This window comes from Oncorhynchus clarkii, chromosome 18 (assembly GCF_045791955.1).
Source record: "Oncorhynchus clarkii lewisi isolate Uvic-CL-2024 chromosome 18, UVic_Ocla_1.0, whole genome shotgun sequence".
NCBI classification, from domain to species: domain Eukaryota; kingdom Metazoa; phylum Chordata; class Actinopteri; order Salmoniformes; family Salmonidae; genus Oncorhynchus; species Oncorhynchus clarkii.
In genome coordinates, this window is record NC_092164.1 from 64,558,450 (window position 1) to 64,581,195 (window position 22,746).

Genomic DNA, 22,746 nt, shown 5'->3' on the forward strand with positions numbered 1-22,746 from the left:
GCCCTTCTTTGGACACTGTTAACTAACCTCCAGACGAGCTTCAATGCCATACATTGTAATAATGACAATTACAACAATACTGAACACTTATTTTAACTTAATATAATACATCAATAAAATCAATTTAGCCTCAAATAAATAATGAAACATGTTCATTTTGGTTTAAATAATGCAAAAACAAAGTGTCGGAGAAGTAAAAGTGCAATATGTGCCATGTAAAAAAAGCTAACGTTCGAGTTCCTTGCTCAGAACATGAGAACATATGAAAGTTGGTGGTTCCTTTTAACATGAGACTTAAACATTCCAAGGTAAGAGGTTTTAGGTTGTAGTTAATATAGTATTTATAGGACTATTTCTCTATATACCATTTGTATTTCATTAACCTTTGACTATTGGATGTTCTTATAGGCACTAGAGTATTGCCAGTGTAACAGTATAGCTTCCGTCCCTCTCCTCGCTCCTCCCTGGGCTCGACCCAGAAACACAACGACAACAACCACCATCGAAGCAGCATTACCCATGCAGAGCAAGGGGAACAACTACTAGAAGGCTCAGAGCGAGTGACATTTGAAACGCTATTAGCGCGCGCTAACTAGCTAGCCATTTCACTTCGGTTACACCAGCCTCATCTCGGGAGTTGATAGGCTTGAAGTTATAAACAGCGCAGGTGTCTCCCTCACTAACTTTAAGCATCAGCTGTCAGAGTAGCTAACTGATCATTGCACCTGTACACAGCCCATCTGTAAATAGTCCACCCAACTACCTCATCCAAATACTGTATTTATTTACCTTGCTCCTTTGCACCCCAGTGTCTCAACTTGCACATTCATCTTCTGCACACCAATCACTCCAGTGTTTAATTGCTAAATTGTAATTACTTTGCTACTATGGCCTATTTATTACCTTACCTCTTTACTCCATTTGCACACACTGTATTATACTTTTCTATTGTGTTATTGACTGTACATTTGTCTATCCCATGTGTAACCCTGTGTTGCACTACTTTGCTCTCTTGGCCAGGTCGCAGTTGTAAATGAGAACTTGTTCTCAACTGGTCTACCTGGTTAAATAAAGGTGAAAATAAATAAATAGGAAACGTAAATCCAGGCCACTCAAATTAGTATGATGTGTTACATTTGGTATAATAAGAAATGCTCTGAGAACAGGTTGGGGCAGATAAATAAAGGTTAAAAAAAAAAAAGTATAATATTCACTTCTAATTCTGAAAATTGAAAGCATACCTGGTGAGAAGGGTCACCCTGATAGTAGTTGTAGGTTTTTATACAGTACCCAAGAAGAATCTGACTTAATTTGACCATTGAAAAAAGTGCTATTGGGAAAATACTGCAATGCGGGTTGGATTGAGTCCCTAATCTTCATTTCCAAGGTGATGATTGCACTTTTCTCCCCAACAGAATTACGCAATAAATTGCGAGTCCACATTTCAAAGATTTGTTTTGCGCCCAAACTTACACCGCAAATGGCAATATATGTCAAGAACTTGGTGCCTTACCACTGGGAGCCATCTGTCCTGCGCATTAACGTTTACTTCTGGTAGTGTGTTTTTGTAAGAAAGTGTTGGGATCAGTAACCACCCCCAAACATTTATATTTATGAGTAACTCTCCCACAACTTCTCACTTGAATTGTTTTTAACATTTGGAGGGATTGGGAAAGGGCTGAAAATGGGTTTGAGAGTTACCCTTAAGCAAGCTAAGCGAGTTCTAGTTACTAGACTGCATTGCCCAACTAACGTTAGCTGTTGACTTAGCTAACATTCAGCCAGCTAGTTAGCTAATGACTACCCGACTTTTGACAATCATGACAAATGTCCATTGTACATCTCTGCAGCTGAAAACGTCGACTTGATATTGCTTATACTTGATTGGTGTCGTTTAAATACATTTAAAAGTAAAGAACAATACTTACAAATTGAACCTCTCGTAGGCTATCGTCATCTTCACTTCTTATAGCGATCTGAGCTGCTGCTGCTGCTGCTGCTGCTTCTTCTTCTTCTTCTTCTTCTGCTGCTTCATAATGGCGGTCCGGAAACAAACGTTTAAGAAGCATGCCGCCACCTATTGTGCTGGAGTGTGTGGTCAATCATGGTTTTTCAACATGAGCTCCACGTTTCTAAATCCTTCTTCTTCGGTGAGGTTTAACGGCGGTTGGCATCCAATAAATGTTGCATTACCGCCACCTACTAGACTGGGGTGTAACTCAAATCACAATTTTATTTGTCACATGCGCCGAATACAACACCTTACAGTGAAATTCTTACTTACAAGCCCTTAACCAACGATGTAGTTTTTAGGGGGGGGGGGGGGGGGGTAATAAAAGTATTTACCCCACTCCTCTCAGGATCACTCCCTCTGTTCTGGTACAGATCTACTACTCACTCCACTCCTCTCAGGATCCCTCCCTCTGTTCTGGTACAGATCTACTACTCACTCCACTCCTCTCAGGATCCCTCCCTCTGTTCTGGTACAGATCTACTACTCACTTCACTCCTCTCAGGATCCCTCCCTCTGTTCTGGTACAGATCTACTACTCACTCCACTCCTCTCAGGATCCCTCCCTCTGTTCTGGTACAGATCTACTACTCACTCCACTCCTCTCAGGATCCCTCCCTCTGTTCTGGTACAGATCTACTAGCCACACCCCTCCTCTCAGGATACCTCCCCCTTCACCCATCTTCCTCTACTTTCTTCACTGCCTCAGCATATGACAATTTCTGCACGACTCTAACCCTGGAAACCTCAACCTGCCTCTCTTGCACGGGACATTTCTGATTCCCAGCCCCATGGGGAAATAGTGGTATGTGTTAATTGTAGGGATACCCAATGCTACACATTCCTTTGTCTCATGACCTTCTGCACACATCTTACACGTAGGAACCTCCCTCCTACACACTGCTTCCACCTGCCCATAAGCTTGACACATGTAACAACAACGTATTCGTCACAAAAGCTCGTACAGGATAACTTATATATCCTAACATCACTTTGTCGGGCAAAGACTCAACATCAAAACTCAAAAGAACTGTTTCTCCACTCACGTCACCCTGTTTGCGTCCCACCAAAACGATGAGTATTACAAACACCGGGAATCTTCCCCTTCAGTTGGTCAGCTTTCCACATTTACAGTTACCCCAGTTATCACTCCGTTCAATGGCACCCTTTTCTTGAGAGCAAAACAATTCCCATCTCTTGCCCCCATTTGTTTAACACGGAGCGCCTGCTCCCTCTGACCAGCAGAAACGCAAACAGTTATGACAAGACCACTTACGGTAACCCTCACCTATTCCACAGCACCCAACTCTGTTTTCACCCACCCTGAAACCACAAATGGATCAGCCAAAAGGAAAGGGTTAACTTTTTCCAAAAACTTCACTCCTACTGTCACAGAAACATCTTTAATCCTGACCCTCGGTGCAAGCCTCGGGCTCTGAGAACTTCATCACTGATACTTCACCCTCATTCACTTCCATTTCTCTTCCTGTCTTCAGCTCACTCTGCTTACACTTTTTACCATTCTTCTTTAACAAACCATCTCCCCTTTTTCCGCCATTTTTAACCGACTCTAGCTCACCCTCTTCCTCTCTCTCTCTCTCTCTTAGACCTCCTCTGCCTCTCTTTTTCTCTCCATTCATCCTCTGTATTCCAAGTATACGTCTCCTTATTCAAATGCTGCACTTCTCCTGACATACATCTTGTCTTGTCAAGGGACGCCATTTTAACCCTGCTGTCACAATCTCAGTCCAATCAGCAGGAACGCCTGGGGATGTAGCTGTCAACAGGTCCATCCCACTTATAAAGCAGCCGCTTCGTCTGGATGTTCTTCTTTATCAATATCTACCGTGGTGCTTTTCCATTTCAAACAAGCGCCGCTCTCTTTGTCCTGGATTCCTCCTGGCACACCAGCTACCTAGCTAGCATGTCTCATTTCTAAATCCTCTTACCTAACTCAGTAGAACCCTACTAACTTCTAAAAGACCCTCCCCAAAAATCACTTCCAAACCTCACTAACCCCATCCAACCTCAATGGCCCTAAACTTCAATCGTTCCCTCTCTTACAACAATATCATTTCCGTACTTACAACAACATAACAACACATGCTTCACCGTTTCATCGATCATACATACACCCCAGACACAATCCATTCCCTCTGCTTGCAAAACCAGATGTAATGACGAGTTCCATGTACAATGTCCTAGGCACAATCGAACAATCTGATCTTTGAATGTTGGTCCACTGACCTTTCTTTGGAGGGCATATGACGGCCCTTGTGCCCTTCTGCTCAGAGTACCATCTCTTCTGCCCCACATATATCAAAATAGCTCTGATCTTACATTTGGCCTCACCTTTATCCAGTGGAACATGAATATCAATTATGTCTCGTTTTAAAGCACTTTCTGCTCTCTGGTCTACAATTGAATTCCCTCCCACACCCGAACGGGCAGGATCTAGGCCTGTGGCATTCATGACATTTTGTCAGCCGGTGATTGTCAAGCAAATAACTGTCGGTCTCACGGTAATTGACTGTTAATTAACATAAACACATTCAGCATCTCCTGATTTCCACACACAGCCTACAAGCCACTGATGCAGCCCTTTGGAACATCTACATTTTAAAAAAGTCTAATAAATCCACGTAGTATAGTCTGCACCGTCACAATGAATCCACGTAGTATAGTCTGCACCGTCACAATAAATCCATGTAGTATAGTCTGCACCGTCACAATAAATCCACGTAGTATAGTCTGCAGCGTCACAATAAATCCACGTAATATAGTCTGCACCGTCACAATAAATCCACGTAGTATAGTCTGCACCGTCACAATAAATCCACGTAGTATAGTCTGCACCGTCACAATAAATCCACGTAGTATAGTCTGCAGCGTCACAATAAATCCACGTAATATAGTCTGCACCGTCACAATAAATCCACGTAGTATAGTCTGCACCGTCACAATAAATCCACGTAGTATAGTCTGCACCGTCACAATAAATCCATTATTTATTTTAGACAGGTCTAAAGAAACATGATATGAAGAAAATGTTGTCTATTTCAGAAGAATAGAATAGCACACTCTGAGTTGTCCTTATGTTAGGTCCTTGATGTGGCTATGCCATGTGGCTGTGTGCTACACTAGTTCGTTTAGCAGACAAGATTTGAGTAGAATTCCGTGGCATTATTTCATAGTCTGAAGAATCCAGTTGAACAAAGCTGAATAAAATAGAAAGGATATTTTCTCCAAACGATTTGAGGGAGTGAACACATGCGGCTGGCTATTCGGTGTTGAGGGGTTAACAAATCAACTGGTTCTCCTATATGCTTCATTTAGAGCTTGTTTGTGTAACTTTAATTGTGAAACTAATGTTGCGGCTATTTGTTTTCATTTTTAATACATTCTAAGGCTGCATGATGCCAAAACCAAGCCATGAGGTCGAAGGAATTGTCCGTAGAGCTCTGAGAGAGGATTGTGTCGAGGCACAGATCTGGGGAAAGGTACCAAAAAATGTCTGCAGAATTGAAGGTCCCCAAGAACACGGTTGTCCTCCATCATTCTTAAATGGAAGAAGTTTGAAACCAGATAGACTCTTACTAGAGCCTGCCGCACAGCCAAACTGAGCAATCGGGGGAGAAGGGCCTTGGTCAGGGAGGTGACCACTCTGACAGAGCTCCAGAGTTCCTATGTTGAGATGGGAGAACCTTCCAGAAGGACAACCATCTCTGCAGCACTCCACCAATCAGACCTTTATGGTAGAGTGGCTAGACGCAAGCCACTCCTCAGTAAAAGGCACATGACAGCCGGCTTGGAGTTTGCCAAAAGGCACCTAAAGGACTCAGACCATGACAAACAAGATTCTCTGGTCTGATGAAACCAAGATGGCCTGAATGCCAAGCGTCACGTCTAGAGGAAACCTGACAACATCTGTACGGTGAGGCATGCTGGTGGCAGCATCATGCTGTGGGGGTGTTTTTCAGTGGCAGGGGCTGGGAGACTAGTCAGGATCGAGGGAAAGATGAACGGAGCAAAGTACAGAGAGATAGTTGATGAAAACCTGCTCCAGAGCACTCAGGACAACGACCCTAAGCACACAGCCAAGACAACGCAGGAGTGGCTTCGGAACAAGTCTTTGAATGTCCTTGAGAAATGTGATGGTTTAAGTCTACAATGGTTAAACCACATCAATATGATTGGGTGGGCCTGTCAGGGCCTGGCTCCCCAGTGGGTGGGCCTGTCAGGGCCTGGCTCCCCATTGGGTGGGCCTCTGTCCACCCAGGCCCATCCATGTCTACGTCCCTGATGCAAACTGAGCATGATGACAATTGCTGCATCACAAATAGCCTACTAATCAACACTTCGGACTAAACTTTTTCAATACCAAGTTTGCATTTACTGGTATATCATAAATTGAAAAGTCTTCCCTACCCTACAGGCTACCGATGTCTTTCTTCTGTGAGCTGCTCCGTGCCAAAACCAGTTGAACCACTGAAGAGTCTATAGGTTCACCACTGAAGAGTCTATAGGTTCACCACTGAAGAGTCTATAGGTTCACCATTGAAGAGTCTATAGGTTCACACACTGAAGACTTATAGGTTCACCATTGAAGACTTATAGGTTTGTCATTGAAGGCCTATAGGTTCACCACTGAAGCCCTACAGGTTTGTCACTGCGCAAACATGTCTACAATAGATATAAAGGCTGTTAAGATATTCATGTTTCCAGAAAGGAGTGTATATATATGTGGCCTGGCAAAGGGGTTTTATGCGTTGACTGACTGGAAGCTGATAATTAAGATCATTTATTTTACACTGCTGGTTTTGGGAATAAATTACTAGTCGTCACTGTCCAAGACCGAGTATTCGAAACTCTATACTGTGGTCTCGAGACCGAGTACTACAACACTGACTGATACACAATGTATTCTGCCGATTGGTTGACAATAGATCCTCCCACAATGCAGGGGATGATTGGATTGACAATAGAACCTCCCACAATGCAGGGGATGATTGGATTGACAATAGAACCTCCCACAATGCAGGGGATGATTGGTTGACAATAGAACCTCCCACAATGCAGGGGATGATTGGTTGACAATAGAACCTCCCACAATGCAGGGGATTGGCTGCAGTATTAAGGTTTTGAAGAGCAACTGTAGAAACTTTGTAGTTGACTCAAAACTTCATGACCTTTGATGACATTATTTTTGAAAAGTACATGTAAATCGACATGTAGGTACAAATTAGGACCATTTTTTTTTATCCCCCATAATGCAACACACTTTGAAAGGCGTGAATGATAGCTTGGGAAAAATCCAAACACTTATTAAAAGACACACCCTATCCCCTCAGCCCTCATTTTAAGTGGACACTTCTGATGACGTCTGACGAGTATACACTTACAGGGCAAGGGAGGAAGGAATGATTTTTACGTGGAAAATTCAGGAAATTCGTCACTCGTTCATCCCGTGATGATTGTGTTTTCAGACTCCGGTAGCTTTATATGCGCTACAGTCAATTATGAGTGCATGTCTACTTATATGAAATGTATAAATTATTAATATACGCTTACTGTATGATAGCTAGCAAATTAACGGTAGCCTGCCTAGCTGGAACTTCTGAAAGAAAATGTTATATTTCCTAAAGATAACCAAACAAAAGCATATTTCTTTTTTTCCAATAGATGTGTTTGTGTCGTCCTGTGCGTTAGTAGCACAATTTCTAACCTATTTGTATTCGTTTTCACTTGTCCATTAATGTTGTTTTTATGTTTTCGGCGATTTTTCTTAGTGGACGTAAAATCGCCGCTTATTGAATTATGGGGAGTTTCAGGCCTCGGAGTGAACATAATTGTACACTCGCAAAGCTGACTTAAAAACGAGGGCTGAAGGGCTTACGTTGCAAATTTCCCGAGTTAGGCTAATAATTTGGACCGCCCGCCAAGATGGCCCCAAGGGCATAAGGCGAGGGAGGGTAAGTGGATGAGGGTGTCTTTTTAAGTGTTTGGACCGAAAGTAAATATGTTTTTGTTTGATTATCTTTTGGAAATTGTAGAAATAAAACATTTTCCTTGTACAGAAGTTCCAGCTAGGCAGGCCAACATTAGTTAGCTAATTAATTTACTAGCTATCAAACAGTAGGCATGAATCATGTTATATATTTAATATAAGTAGACATGCAATCATAATTGACTGAAGCGCATTTAAAACCACCACAAGCTAACGGTGGCTGAAAACACAATCATCTCGGGATGAACGAGTGGCCAATTTCCGGCCCAGCGGCGGTCCACTTAAAAATCATTCCTTCCTTGCCCTTCAAGTTTATACTCGTCAGACATATGATACTTCATCAGAAGTGTCCACTTAATTTGAGGGCGGAGGGTATAGGGTGTGTCTTTGTAGTGTTTGGACTGTAAACTAGTGCCCATAATGAGTATTTGGTCGGAGGTTGAGAAATCTCAGAAAAATTGTCTATATTTTCCCGTTTCTTTCTGTCACGTTGTAAATATTTACCCCAAAACAAACCTGGAAATATAGACAATACAATATTGTGTATATAAACATCAGTATGGGATATGCATGAAAATATAAAAACAGGCATTATATATGCTAGCCATAAAGTTGTAAGGACCCAGCCTTATAAATTGAACGCACCCTCGTTCCTGAGGCCTTTCTCCCGTCAAGACGCTCGCGTGAGCAGGTGAAAAAGATGAGCGCAAAATGAAGAACGGCATTAAATGTTTTTTATGTCAGTAAAAGTACAACCAAGATAGGCTGGCAATACGTGTTGTAAAGTCAGCGAATGCGGTTGAGAGGTTGCCCAAGTCACAAGAAGTTTGCAAGGTAAGTTTAGCAACTACTTAGCTACCTAGCAGAAACGCCATGTGCGCATGCGGTGCCGACTTGTCAACATATATATATATATTAGCTTGCATAAATCATACCAGAGTAATGCAGTGTATAAGATGCACATTGCTGCATGTATGGTGCTGGTACACATTAAACTGATTTGGAATTACATTCATATAACCCCCCCCCCCCCCCCTCTCTCTTCCAGACTGCTCTCAGCCAACATTGAAATGCGTATCGCAAGCAGTCTAGGATCGGTATTCAAGGTGAGGTTGTTGGCTAGCACTGAAATAATGACGTGCTTGGAGAATGGAGACGGGAGTGTTGATGATGATTCACTAGACTAGAGTCTCTGATTTACAGTGATGTTCTTTCACAGTGCACTGACACACACTGCCCCCAATAATGTTTAATTAACGTTACCCATTCCTTTCATTTTTATAGAAAACGAAACTAATGTAACCCGTTGGGGGGCTCTCTTTTTCAGGAAAATGGAGGGCAGTTCCAAACAGGCTCTAGCACTTGGTGAGTTCTTGTGGCATCAAGAGGGAGACAAAAAATGGGGTCTTGGGAAGTTGGCTCCATTAGGTCAGTGGTTCCCAACCAGGGATACTAGACCCATCCACGGGCTGTACTTCAGGACTCATGAGACCATAGACTTAGTGGTAAAATGCACATGGGGGGGGGGGGGGGGGGGTTAGACTCTGGTTAGAGCAGAGTTCAGTTGGGACAGTGACTAGACGTTTGACCCTCTGCATTAGGTGGTCATCAGTATGACTAACAATCAACTGTTGTATTGGTTAAACATGATGATTCTGAGAATGGTTTCGCAAACTATGCTGACATTTGTGATGTCATGTTTCTCTTGGCTATCTGATTTAACCGCTGTTCACACTAGACACCATTTTAAGTTGGACTGTTACATTGTTATACAAAAGGTAATGTTAACTCTTTTATCCATCTCAAACACAGCATGCTCCAGAAGAGGCTTGCTTCCCACGTTCTGCCCTGTGTGAAGAAGAGATGGCAAACTCCTGTAAGTATTCAGATAATTGAGGGTAGAAGGGTAATACAAAGCCGTCATCATGGAAGTTAGTTCCATCAGTGTGCATTAATGATGATTTCCTAGACTAGAGTCTCTGAATACAACATGAAGTTAACTTCACAGTGCACTGAAAATGCATGCTGGGTATTCTACCATTTAGAAAGTTGGAAGTTCCTATTGATTCTAATGCTTTTCATTACTTTGCAGACTGAGAATGATGGATGGACGATGGGTGCATTCTGTTACAAGACTAACTCTTTGATGTCAAATGATACTTGGTAAGCTTAAGTAATTTTCAAAAATGTATGACTGAATGCATCAGCGTACCTATGGCTATGAAGCAGCAATGTGATTAGTATCTTCAGTGTCTATGATGATTGCGATTTCGGTTCCTGAATTAACCTGATGCTTTCTCGCAGCGCACTGAGACAATGACATGAGATGTGACGAGTTAGCGAGTCAAGTCAATTTTATGTTTTTATTCCAGTTCTCATATTGAGAACATCACTAATTTAAAAAGGGTGGGTTTTGGTCTCTTTCAGGGTAATGGACAAAATGGCGTCCAAGTGGTGTGTATCTAAAACGGCATCCGTTGATGGTGAGTTCTGACATCTCTGGATGGGAGAAGAGTTCCCAGCCATTTACTTCATTAGCCAGCTGGTTACTTGTGTTAAACTAGATTTGTACATTGCGGCATTATGTCAATATGGTGCTGAGCGATTAACTGTAATGTCAGTTGTTTTTTTAACCTAGTTGATTGATGTCTTGTTTAATTCCACTTGTTTTTTCTGTGCTCAATGCTTACATAACACTGCAGTTTCTCTAGAGATGCATCAGATCAATCCGTACTGTGCGATGTAGCTGGCCAATGTTCTACATAGTTTAGTGCAGAGAACATTTCTAATAACCACAATGATCATAATCCATTGCAGTTATTTGTCTGGTCTGTTACTTACATTTTTTTTTTTTTTACACCTAAAAAGAGACAGAAGAATGTGTGATCAGAGGGGGGGGGGACATAGTGAGAGATTGGTGTTCTGCAGTCAAGTATGCTTTTACTTTGAAACAACAACTATTAAAATAGGACGTACCCGACCGCATGGACAACCGCTCTGTAGAGATGAGATGACTTGGACTCTAAATAGTCCTCAAATAATAGACATGTAATATACAACAGCTGAAAAAATTGTTATTAAAGTGATGTGAATAACTGATGGTTAGTACATGATAGGCAGTCATTACCATCATTGGGCTTTGGTTTTTATTCTGGTTACACCATTCGGCCCAGATGACGTGTAGTTCGTTTAATGATTTGAAAAGGACATCCTGAAGAAGCACTTAACCGCTCGGCACTAGGGATGGATGGCGTTTCCATGTCTGGCTGACGCCCAGCTCGGTTGCATTCTAGGTGGTTGTCGGTATGACTTAATGATCAACTGTTGCATTGGTTGAACATGATGATTCTGAGAATGGTTTCGCAAACTACGCTGACATTTTGTGATGTCATGTTTCTCTTGGCTATCTGATTTAACCGCTGTTCACCCTAGACACATTTTAAGTTGGACTGTTACATTGTTATACAAAAGGTAATGTTAACTCTTTTATCCATCTCAAACACAGCATGCTCCAGAAGAGGCTTGCTTCCCACGTTCTGCCCTGTGTGAAGAAGAGATGGCAAACTCCTGTAAGTATTCAGATAATTGAGGGTAGAAGAGTACTACAAAGCCGTCATCATGGAAGTTAGTTCCATCAGTGTGCATTAATGATGATTTCCTAGACTAGAGTCTCTGAATACAACATGAAGTTAACTTCACAGTGCACTGAAAATGCATGCTGGATATTCTACCATTTAGGAAGTTGGAAGTTCCTATTGATTCTAATGCTTTTCATAACTTTTGCAGACTGAGAATGATGGATACATTCTGTCGCAGGACTCCAACCCATTGATGACCAAAGTTATACTTGGTAAGAATTACAGTGTTATTCATGACAATATGCGTCAGATTACAAGTGGCTGTGATGCGATAATGCCATTAGTATCGTCAGTGTCTATGATGATTGCGATTTCGGTTCCTGAATTAAACTGATGCTTTCTCGCAGCGCACTGAGACAATGACATGAGAAATGCGGAGAGTAAATTAATTGAGTAGTCTTGAAGATATATTCCTGTTCTCACATTCAAGATGTCAATTGGTTCGTCTTTCAGGATAATGGACAAGATGACGTCCCAATGGTGTGCATCTGAAACTGCATCCGCTGATGGTGAGTTCGGACATCTCTGGACGGGAGAATAGTTCCCAGGCACTTGCTTTATGGTTGCTAGCTGGTTATTTGTGTTTAGAAATTCAGTTTGTCAAACATAGCAATTTGTCAGGACGGTATTGGATGACATTTCCATGACTAGATGACTCCTAACTCAGTTGCATTCCAGGTGGTCATCAGTATGACTAACGATCAACAGAGTTATTGGTTAAACATGATGATTCTGAGAATGGTTTCGCAATCTACGCTGACATTTGTGATGTCATGTTTCTCTTGGCTATCTGATTTAACCGCTGTTCACCCTAGACATTCAAGTTAGCTTGTTACATTGTTATACATATTGTCATGTGTTAACTCTTTCCGTCTCTTAACACAGCGTGCTCAGTCTCCCAGAGAGACTTGCCTCCAGTGTCCTGCCCTGAGGGAAGAAGATATGGCTGGATCCCAATGAGATGGCAAACTCCTGTAAGTATTCAGATAATTGATGGGGGAAGACTAATACAAATCCATCATGGAAGTTAGTTCCATCAGTGTGCATTAATGATGATTTCCTAGACTAGAGTCTCTGAATACAACATGAAGTTAACTTCACAGTGCACTGAAAATGCATGCTGCGTTGTCCTAACATGCATGAATTCAAAGTTTCTATTGATTCTAATGATTTTCATTACTTTGTAGACCGAAAGTGGGATGGAAGATGGATACATTCTGTTGCAAGGCTCCAACACCCTTGATATTTGGTGAGTATTAAAGTAATCGCCTTTGAGGTTTAGTGGCTCCTTGCCTCGGGAGTACCATTAGCTGTGAAGCAATAATTCCCTAAGCTGTAGATAAATGCATTTATCAAAGTACTTAAAAAAAAAAAATGAAAATTAAAAAAATTGTTTGCTTGTCAGTGATGTTTACCACAGTAACGTATTTGAGTTTAACGACCATGAGAATACTTTACATGCACTACCATCTGAGACATAAAGCAACCTCCTTGAGTCATCTGAACCCCGGCTTGTGGCAGTTGTCTTGACTTGGATACGTTTCTTACCTTCCAGGTCCAGCTGCCTGATGGCAATCTACTTGGCGGTCTTGCTGCCGTTGTGGCAATGCAAGTTCGACTGGGTGAGTGAAGGCCTATTTATTTTTGAATCCATGAATACCAATCTTGACTGATCAAGGAGTACCTAATCACTTGAGGCCTTAGATTTTTAATAGGGCTGTTGAATGATTTTCTTAAAGGTTTTTTAAAAGTTTAAAAAAAAACTTAACTGGGCTAGTCAGTTAAGAACAAATTCTTATTTTCAATGGCGGCCTAGGAACAGTGGGTTAACTGCCTGTTCAGGGGCAGAACGACAGATTTGTACCTTGTCAGCTCGGGGATTTGAACTTGCAACCTTCCGGTTAGTCCAATGCTCTAACCACTAGGCTACCCTGCCGCCCCAACAATCAAAGTATAGTATGCCTTTATGGGACAAACGCAAAATAATCGATCAGAAACCAAATGCTACTCATGGTTTAAGCAGGCCTACTCTTATAAATGTTCTTAAATCTATTCTGATTTTTAGATAATGTTGCACAAACATGCTAATCTAGGCCAGGATTTGTACCAGGTTGGATTAGCTAGCTACGTTTGCTTTGACCAAACCAGCTAACCAGGGATTGGCATTAGCGGCTAACGATATTTATTTTAGCCACAACTTCCTAAGAGAAAACAAACTAGCTGTTTGCAAGCAGATATAAGCTAATAGTGTAATTGTAAGGGGGGGGGTACTGGGAATAAGTGTTGCTGAGAAGCACCCTAATTGTCTAATTTAGCCCATTGTAGGGCATGGGAATTGTTCTGATCAGCTATTGTGAAAGATTAAACCACTAACTAAATCTGAATACAAGATGACAGCCTAAACCTGCCCTGCTTTACACAACCCAAAATATTGCCCCCCCCCAACAGAATCCATTACACATTTGGTTTCATAATGTGTTTGATGCAGTTACCAAAAATCATGCCGAATGCTGCCTTAGTTTTCAATGCGTGAGACATAATCTGTGGTGTGAAATGCGAGTTGTGTCACTCGGTATCTTAAGACAGGCAGTGTTGCTGCGTGAGGTGGGCTAGCGATAACGCTAGATTCATATTTGTGCAAAACAAGATATGAAACAAAATGGCTGAAACACTGCTGCATTTAAACTATAAATCACAACTCTCATGGCCCACTTGACTTCTGACAATTTTTATGAAATGCTCTCACTATAGCGTGCAGTGAACACCTGCCAACGTGGCTGGTGAATTAGATATTCTTACCTGACAGTCTGCCTGTTTTTGGTGTTTTTTTTTTGTCCCTATCTGGATAGGTTAACTATTTAGCAGTCTTATGGCTTGGCGGTAGAAGCTGTTCAGAGCGTTGTCTATGGCTGCGATTTCGGTTCCTTAATTAATTACTAATTTTTGTGGTACTGACATGTTAATTAAGCTTATCCAGTAGTCTTACCTCAAAGATTACAGTTGTCATTGATAACCTCTTAATGATTTGCAGTGTTTCAGGCAACTGTTTCTTAAGGGAGATGTGGAATTATTCCATATGCACTTTGTAATGGTACTAATTGCTGCAATTTTACTTGCAGGTTTGCAATGTTGAGGTGCCGAGACAACAGATGACAACAGATGACACCAGGATTACTTGAGGACATTGACAGGTCAGTCAGTGCAAAAGATAGACGGTTCTGTCTTGTAGCTATGCTGTGGCTTTTATGTGATGAATATACTAGAGTCCCTGATTTCCTATGAATCTCTTTCACAGTGCACTGACACGGATTGTAATTTGTCATAAATTGTTTGTGTGCTACGTGATTGTAACGTTGTGATAATGTTTCTTAGGACTTGAGGATGATGCCGACGCTTGTTGAAGAGCTTCCGTCGTGAAAAGAGCTGCTCGCGAGGAGGCATTTCATTGTGTGGACTGTGTATCCATGGCTGTATTTTGTGCCAATGGCAAATTAACTTTGATTTGATCTCCTAAAGGCGCCAAGAGTCAAGTCATGTAGGTGGTATTCCTCTTGACGTTGTCCTTGGACTCCCTTCTACTACAGCCCCCCCCCCCCCCCCCCCCAAGTAAAGTACTTTGACAACTGCTGATGTAAAAACAAAATGTTTCTGATAATAAACTTTTAAATTGCCACCAATAAAAAGTAATTTGATTGCAGCATTGGAATAAAGAATGAATGGTCATCCTTGCACTATTTTGTGAGGGCATATATTTTACCGGGGGGGACAACGACATGTACAAAGGAATGCATACAGAGATTTCCACCCTCAGTTCCCATCTGCCTACATCCCGTTTCCTTCATATGTGGGAGCTGCAGTTAAGTGTCTGGGGTGAAGTTACTAAACTTGTTTTGGCGTGCATGGAATTACATGCTTTGCGTATCTTAGTGATCGTTGCTTGAATCTCATGATTAGTGCTGGCAGGCAGCAATGCTGTGATTCATTTTTGTTGTAGCAACCACCTACGTTTAAACGAGTCGATACAGTTCATATTAGACGTTATAACGGTCTTATCAACAGCGAGAATGGACGGTACTAGTCAAGTAACAAATGTGCCCGACTGGTGGTCTCGAAAGTGACCTTATCAATATGCAACCCGTTTTATATTTTAATTCAACGGTTGCTTTCTAAGTGGTTTTGAGGTCAACGTCTGTTTGAGCGTTTCACATAAAGACTGCAGCTATATGGAACATGTGTATTAGCTTCCTACCAGCTTTAAGGAATAGGCCTTACTATAGACTGGTTTTCACACAAGATATTTAAGGAATAGCCCTTACTATAGACTGGTTTTCACACAAGATATTTAAGGAATAGGCCTTACTATAGACTGGTTTTCACACAAGATATTTAAGGAATAGCCCTTACTATAGACTGGTTTTCACACAAGGTACAGTAGACACCATTATTTAAGCGGAGGATATAATGTGCTCGGACTAAACCATATTGAAACAGATGAGCAATCAACTTGGCCCGTGTCTTTTGTTCCTGTCATCTCGGAAGTACGTAAACTGTTTCCGGTTGCGACTTTTCCCCGTTTCGACGTTAAAGGTTTCCTAGACACTTAGCTAATCTCATATGAACACCTGTAAACTGTCCCAGTCGATTTGTTGGATGATTCCACGACGTTAAGATACACATTTGAATTGTCAAGCGAACGAAAAGCCTTTTATACGTGGTCTTTGCTAACTAGCCTAGCCTCAAACTGTCTAAAAGAGACCAAGGTGAGTGTCGCTTTTTCAATTCACGACTTGATTTAACAAGACTAGTTGTCAAACTTTTGCCATAATTTATTTTTGTGTGTGTGCAAACATAACTATACCAGGCTAATGTCAGAAAAAATAGCAAGTTATAGTAGTTAGTTGGTTAGCGGTGAATTTGTGAACTAATTTAGCTAACTAATTATCTTAGGAAGAGCTATAACTTATAATTTATCGACTCATATTGTAATGTTTCCCCTCCCCAGACCAAGAAGTGGAAAAGAGACTACACACAGTTAAATTTGAAGATGAAATATTTGTTCTGCTTTTCGTTAGGCTGAGGAACTCCAGAAAAACATTCGTTGTCAAGAGTTGGAAGATTTGCTTGTTGCATTCCTCGACTAAACAATAGTCTTTACCCTGCAATGTTAGCTGGCCATGTACTTTTAGAAAGAACCGTAACAAATTTTACATACTTGGCTAAGTATATTTCTGTAGACTAGGCCTACTAAACTAGCCACTAGCTAATGTCCGTAATTCGTCCGGATATTAGGGATTCTAAACTATTTCTATCACTTCAAAACCAAAGGTAATCTTTTGGTATGGTTTATTTGTTTGACGTTAGTGTTATAAGAGTAAAAGTAGGTGAAGAAAGGTGAAAGTCTTGGGGACGACATGTAGCTAGTGAGTACCCTCATTGGAATTTTCCCTTGGGCGTTGGTGGTTGGTTTCGATTTAACACTATTAGGTGTGTCATGTGACTCGTCCTGTGGTACACACTTTCACTCTTATCATTCCCAGTGATCTCACGGCAAGGAGAGTTAATTTGACTTATCTAATGTACTATAGCTAGGCTATAGTCTAACAAAACCTCCTACAAAATCTTAAAACGGAAATAAATAATATAAAGTTAAACCCATTATTGCGTTCTCAATAACACATTGCAGTCTCTTAAGTCCTTTAGTCCTTCTAAAATCCAGACAGAATTAAGGGCGCTAAACTAAGGGAACTGACATGACAGCTGTAGTAGGAAGAGTTTGGGGGTGGGTGCGTCCAGCTATCTCCTACCGGCCCTGGAGCAGCAAAGCAGGACCTGACAAAACCATGAGGGACAAGCCAGTGGCTGAAGAGCAGCAGACGAGAGGCAGCTGGGGCTTCTTGGGGGGGTTAACAACCTGGGTTTGGGGAGCCGGACAGAAAAGACAAACAAGTGAACAAACAACATTGATCGAAGAGTACTGGGAAGCAAGTGAGGAGAAAATCCAGTCCAGGGAAGTTGAAGAGCTGGGTACGGGAAAGCAGGAGGCTGAGGGGAAAGCAGAACATGGTGACTCCAGATGGTGGAATAAGGTTCTGCCACCCTCGCACTTATTCTGGCCGAGAAGAGCTGAACCTGGTGGGCTAAGTCAGAGGAAATGTGTCGGTGCAGGATGGGACTCTGACAAAGATGGGGAGTATTCTGACTACGGAACCCCTCCACCGTCTCCCACACCTAGCTCCTCATTAGCCTTCCGGTTCTTTGCACTCGCCTGGAATGGGGTGATAGTTCCGGAACACTATGAGATCTGCTTCAACCTCCTTCGCCACCTGTTTGACCTGCTCGTGGTGGGCTTCCTGTGGATTGTGTCCCCCCCTACCAAGTTGGTCCTGGAGGTTCTAGGGGTCCAAGGAGGACTGAAGTTGTGGCTCCATGGAATGGCCATGTTTTCTGTCTCCACTGTTGGAATGGCGGGACTGCTTTGGTTGGTCCAAGAGTATCTTCTACAGTTTGCTCTGTTGTATGGCATCGTGCAAGCACTGGTCATCTCTGTCAGCATCCAGCAGAGTGTGATCCTAGGAGAGGGGGACGAGGAGTATGAAAAGGAGGTGGAGGACGTGGAAGTGAGAGACGATGAGGAAGTTACAGAGATGTACTTGACTACAAAGGAAAGATGATCCTTGAATGAAAGTTTGTTTTGGTAAGTTCTGTCAGTCTCTTTCTCCCTCTTTCCCTCTGTTGGATTTTCTGGTCTCTCTCACTGTCCTGATGTACACGGTTTTCCTGACTGTACTACAGCCTAAATGTACCTAGCATGTACAAGGACTCCACTCCTAACCTCCATGATTGTATTTGTTTTTTGTTGTTCATCACTCATTATATACCTGTTTGTTGTAGTTCATATTAAGCAAGGGAGAAAAAAGCTCACGCTTATACACTGAACTAAAATATAAACACAACATGTAAAGTGTTGGTCCCATGTTTCATGAGCTGAAATAAAAGATCCCAGAAATGTTGCATATGCACAAAATGCTTATTTCTCATATTTTGTGTACAGATTTTTGTTTACATCCCTGTTAGTGAGCCTTTCTCTTTTGCCAAGATAATCCATCCACCTGACAGACAAGAAGCTGATTAAACAGCATGGTCATTACACAGGTCCACCTTGTGCTGGGGACAAGAAAAGGCCACTCTAAAATGTGCTGTTTTGTCGCACAGCATAATGCCACGGATGTCAAGTTTTCGGGGAGCATGCAATTGGCATACTGACTGGAGGAATGTCCATCAGAGCTGTTGCCACAGAATTTAATGTTAATTTCTCTACCATAAGCTGCCTCCAACGTCGTTTTAGAGAATTTGGTAGTATGTCCAACCAGCCTCACAACTGCAGACCAGGACCTCTACATCTGGCTTCTTCACCTGTAGGATTGGCAGGTGGATTTCTGTCTTTATTAAAGCCCTTTTGTGGGGAAAAACTCATTGTGATTGGCTGGCCACGCCCCTTCCCAGTCATGTGAAATCCATAGATTTGGGCTTCATACATTTATTTCAATTGACTGGTTTCCTTATATCAGCTGTAATTCAGCAAAATCTTTGAAATTGTTGCATTTATATTTTTGTTCAGTATAGAACAGTGATGTAGTTTCATGAGGTTATATTATTGTGGTTTCCATGGTTATTCAACTGTACAGACTATGCAGACTGTTCTTGTCTAGGTTGGCAATGTTCCCACTGCCACAAACACCTCTGCTTGGAGCTATTTTAATTCTCCAAGTGGTGTGAAACCAGCTTGAAATAATGAGAAATCAATTTTTTGGGGGGAATGCATATCATTACAGTTTACATAGAGAGAGCAGTATGAAGAAAGGATGGGATTTTATTTGCCTGAAGGGGTGCTGCAATAACAGCCACAAGCAGCAACAGCAGGCCAAAATAACAGTAGCAACAGCAGGCCAAAATAACATCAGCAACAGCAGGGACAAAATAACAGCAGCAACAGCAGGCCAAAATAACAGCAGCAACAGCAGGCCAAAATAACAGCAGCAACAGCAGGCCAAAATAAAAGCAGCAACAGCAGGCCAAAATAACAGCAGGCCAAAATAACAGCAGCAACAGCAGGGACAAAATAACAGCAGCAACAGCAGGCCAAAATAACAGCAGGCCAAAATAACAGCAGCAACAGCAGGGACAAAATAACAGCAGCAACAGCAGGCCAAAATAACAGCAGGCCAAAATAACAGCAGCAACAGCAGGCCAAAATAACAGCAGCAACAGCAGGCCAAAATAACAGCAACAACAGCAGGGACAAAATAACAGCAGCAACAGCAGGCCAAAATAACAGCAGCAACAGCAGGCCAAAATAACAGCAGCAGGCCAAAATAACAGCAGCAACAGGCCCACTGGTTTTTGTCCTGCTGTTGTCGTCCTGACTTTCCCGTGTGATTTTTGTCATGGTTAACTTGAGGCTATTTAAAGCATTTGAACCACAAACTGTTTACTGATTCGCTTTTGTTTTTCCACAGACAATCATCTGACATGGAGGGAAGAGGGATGTTTTGAAAGCCTTACATGCAGGGATTGAGGGAAGTTGTTTCGAGAGCCTATAAATGCAAAGACGAAGACGCATGAAAAGAGCTGAGCCCAGCTGACACTGCAATGAGGAACGGCAGAGGCTGGAGGACTTTAGGCTAACACTTCACTACTGTGATATTCAGTGGCGCTGAAGCAAAGCACATCCACTACAATCTTGGTCGTCTAGGGCCCAGTGATACCACTGTTGTCGTCTAGGGCCCAGTGATACCACTGTTGTCGTCTAGGGCCCAGTGATACCACTGTTGTCGTCTAGGGCCCAGTGATACCACTGTTGTCGTCTAGGGCCCAGTGATACCACTGTTGTCGTCTAGGGCCCAGTGATACCACCGTTGTCGTCTAGGGCCCAGTGATACCACCGTTGTCGTCTAGGGCCCAGTGATACCACTGTTGCCGTCTAGGGCCCAGTGATACCACTGTTGCCGTCTAGGGCCCAGTGATACCACTGTTGTCGTCTAGGGCCCAGTGATACCACTGTTGTCGTCTAGGGCCCAGTGATACCACCGTTGTCGTCTAGGGCCCAGTGATGCCACCGTTGTCGTCTAGGGCCCAGTGATACCACTGTTGTCGTCTAGGGCCCAGTGATACCACCGTTGTCGTCTAGGGCCCAGTGATACCACTTGTCGTCTTAGCACAGTTCTATTGTTACAGAATCCTGTTTCCCTCTAGTTAGACTTATTTTACATTCATTTTGTTTTGTTCAGACAAACCTTTGAATATCTACTTGACAGATACCAGCACCTTTTCAGGTTTCTTTCTAATCGTATTCCAAGCAGATTGTTGTTGTTGTTAGTTTTGGGACATAAGGTTTATTTGCCTTGTATTTCATTTCCTGTGCCTTTAATATTTAATAGTATGCCTTTATTATATTATCCTTGTCTTTCTCCATCATAACCAGTGTTAATTGCATTGTAAGTAAACTACACATTGAATATATATTTATCTATTTTGTCACATGTATGTTCCTGTTTGAAAGGTACGCTACAGTCTTAGAAACACAACCGTTTAAAAAATATATATTTATCTTACAATTGACCTTACAATTGTCCAGTAGTAAGTTTTGCACAATCACATAGAAACCAACAGTGATGCTCAGGAACACTAATTCTACCTGCAAGATTTTTGTCTCAGCATGTCACAATCTGTAGTAGGCGTGTGTAAGAAGAGGATTCTAACCAGTGGAGTCTGGTGGGAGGAGCTGTAAGAGGGCGGGCTCATTGAAACAGAAATAAATGGAACGTATAGAAACCACGTTTGACTCCATTCCACAATTCCATTTCAGCCATTACAATGAGCCCGTTCTCCTAGAGCTCCTCCCACCGGTTCTCACCCACAATGCCCCTGTATTCTAAAAAGCTTTGAAGAACATTTCTAGTTTCTACAATGGCCTTTCCCAGATATTTTTGTATTTGTAGCATTACATACAGCGATCACAACTTCACAGTGATGCAGAAAGTTATATGATATATATATATATATATATATATACTCATTGTGTGCTGATAATGGGACCTGTAAACAGTGATACCACATCGGTGATTCCTCTTTGCCTTTTATCTCTCGTGTTTAAATGTCATGTTTGGACTTGTTACTCCACATGTTGTTTACAAAGAAAGATGTCTTGTAATGAGAATGTGCAATGTCTCTCCCCCTCCCTCCAAAGACAAGTGCTGGATCACTGTGAAAATGACAAGGCAGCAACACTTCAACATGAAAACCCCACCAGGGCCACGTTCAGTTGATCAAACGTTGCAGATAGAAATGTGACGAATAGAGCCGCCAAGGACTCCTTGTTCTACGTTTTCAGAGAGGCGTGTTTGTTCTACATGTATTTCTATCGTAAGGTTCCACGACGGGTCATTCTGAACGCATCCCATGTCAACGTTGTGTTTTGTAAAGGGAACGGATGTGTAATGTAAACAACGTGTTGAGAAAATAAACTTTGGACCTGATACTGTCCTAGATGTCTATACCCATTACTGTACTGTATACTGACTCAGCCTGAAATATTTCCACTGGGTAAATAAATAAAGAAGTGGCATTTTTTTTTTAAAAGGTTGCATTGCTGAATCTCAGAATTTATTTCATTGGCTTTGCCATGTGTGTGCTAATTTAGCTTTTAATACGCATGGTACTCATTCCATAACACATTTGTAACTATAGGGATCTCCTATCTAATAACAAGGTGTACGTCCCAAAATACACCCTATTATCTATAGTTTATCCCAAATAGCACCATTTTCCCTATAGTCTATCCCAAATAGCACCGTTTTCCCTATAGTCTATCCCAAATTGCACCCTATTATCTATAGTGTATTCCAAATAGCACCATATGCCCTATAGTGTATCCCAAATAGCACCGTATTCCCTATTGTGCACTACTTTTGACCAGGTCTCTGGTACACTATATAGATAATAGGGTGCTATTTGGGATAAACTATAGATACAGTAATAGGGTGCTATTTGGGATAAACTATAGATAATAGGGTGCTATTTGGGATAAACTA

General features: G+C 41.9%; 2 protein-coding genes, 1 long non-coding RNA gene and 4 other non-coding genes across 7 annotated transcripts in view; 6 read left to right on the top strand and 1 right to left on the bottom strand.

Moving 5' to 3' along the window:
- The window catches only part of LOC139373849 (phosphatidylinositol-3-phosphatase SAC1-A), a 28,250-nt gene extending 26,199 nt beyond the window's left edge, over positions 1-2,051 (bottom strand). The window contains exon 1 of the mRNA XM_071114931.1: positions 1,929-2,051. Coding sequence (XP_070971032.1) covers positions 1,929-1,957 — 29 coding nt within the window. The 5' untranslated portion in view covers positions 1,958-2,051. The remainder of the gene's footprint in view (positions 1-1,928) is intronic.
- A 7,608-nt stretch (positions 2,052-9,659) lies between these two features.
- On the top strand, positions 9,660-9,739 carry LOC139373974 (small nucleolar RNA SNORD53/SNORD92). The gene has a single exon (XR_011627635.1). It is a non-coding gene; the product is annotated as a small nucleolar RNA SNORD53/SNORD92 (small nucleolar RNA).
- Positions 9,740-11,198: 1,459 nt separating this feature from the next.
- LOC139372766 (uncharacterized) lies at positions 11,199-15,174 on the top strand. Its single transcript, XR_011627477.1, has 6 exons — positions 11,199-11,587; positions 11,805-12,630; positions 12,844-12,905; positions 13,212-13,278; positions 14,776-14,847; positions 15,029-15,174. It is a non-coding gene; the product is annotated as an uncharacterized lncRNA (long non-coding RNA).
- Positions 11,353-11,433, top strand: LOC139373973 (small nucleolar RNA SNORD53/SNORD92). Its single transcript, XR_011627634.1, has one exon. It is a non-coding gene; the product is annotated as a small nucleolar RNA SNORD53/SNORD92 (small nucleolar RNA).
- Positions 12,375-12,454, top strand: LOC139373976 (small nucleolar RNA SNORD53/SNORD92). The gene has a single exon (XR_011627636.1). It is a non-coding gene; the product is annotated as a small nucleolar RNA SNORD53/SNORD92 (small nucleolar RNA).
- Positions 13,054-13,136, top strand: LOC139373967 (small nucleolar RNA Z195/SNORD33/SNORD32 family). Its single transcript, XR_011627627.1, has one exon. It is a non-coding gene; the product is annotated as a small nucleolar RNA Z195/SNORD33/SNORD32 family (small nucleolar RNA).
- Positions 15,175-16,205: 1,031 nt separating the features above from the next.
- LOC139373850 (uncharacterized protein C6orf47-like) lies at positions 16,206-22,294 on the top strand. The gene is made up of 3 exons (XM_071114933.1): positions 16,206-16,416; positions 16,659-18,350; positions 20,173-22,294. Exon 2 carries the CDS (start codon positions 17,407-17,409, stop codon positions 18,325-18,327), a length of 921 nt encoding a protein of 306 aa, XP_070971034.1. The 5' UTR covers positions 16,206-16,416; positions 16,659-17,406; the 3' UTR covers positions 18,328-18,350; positions 20,173-22,294.
- Positions 22,295-22,746: the final 452 nt, after the last annotated feature.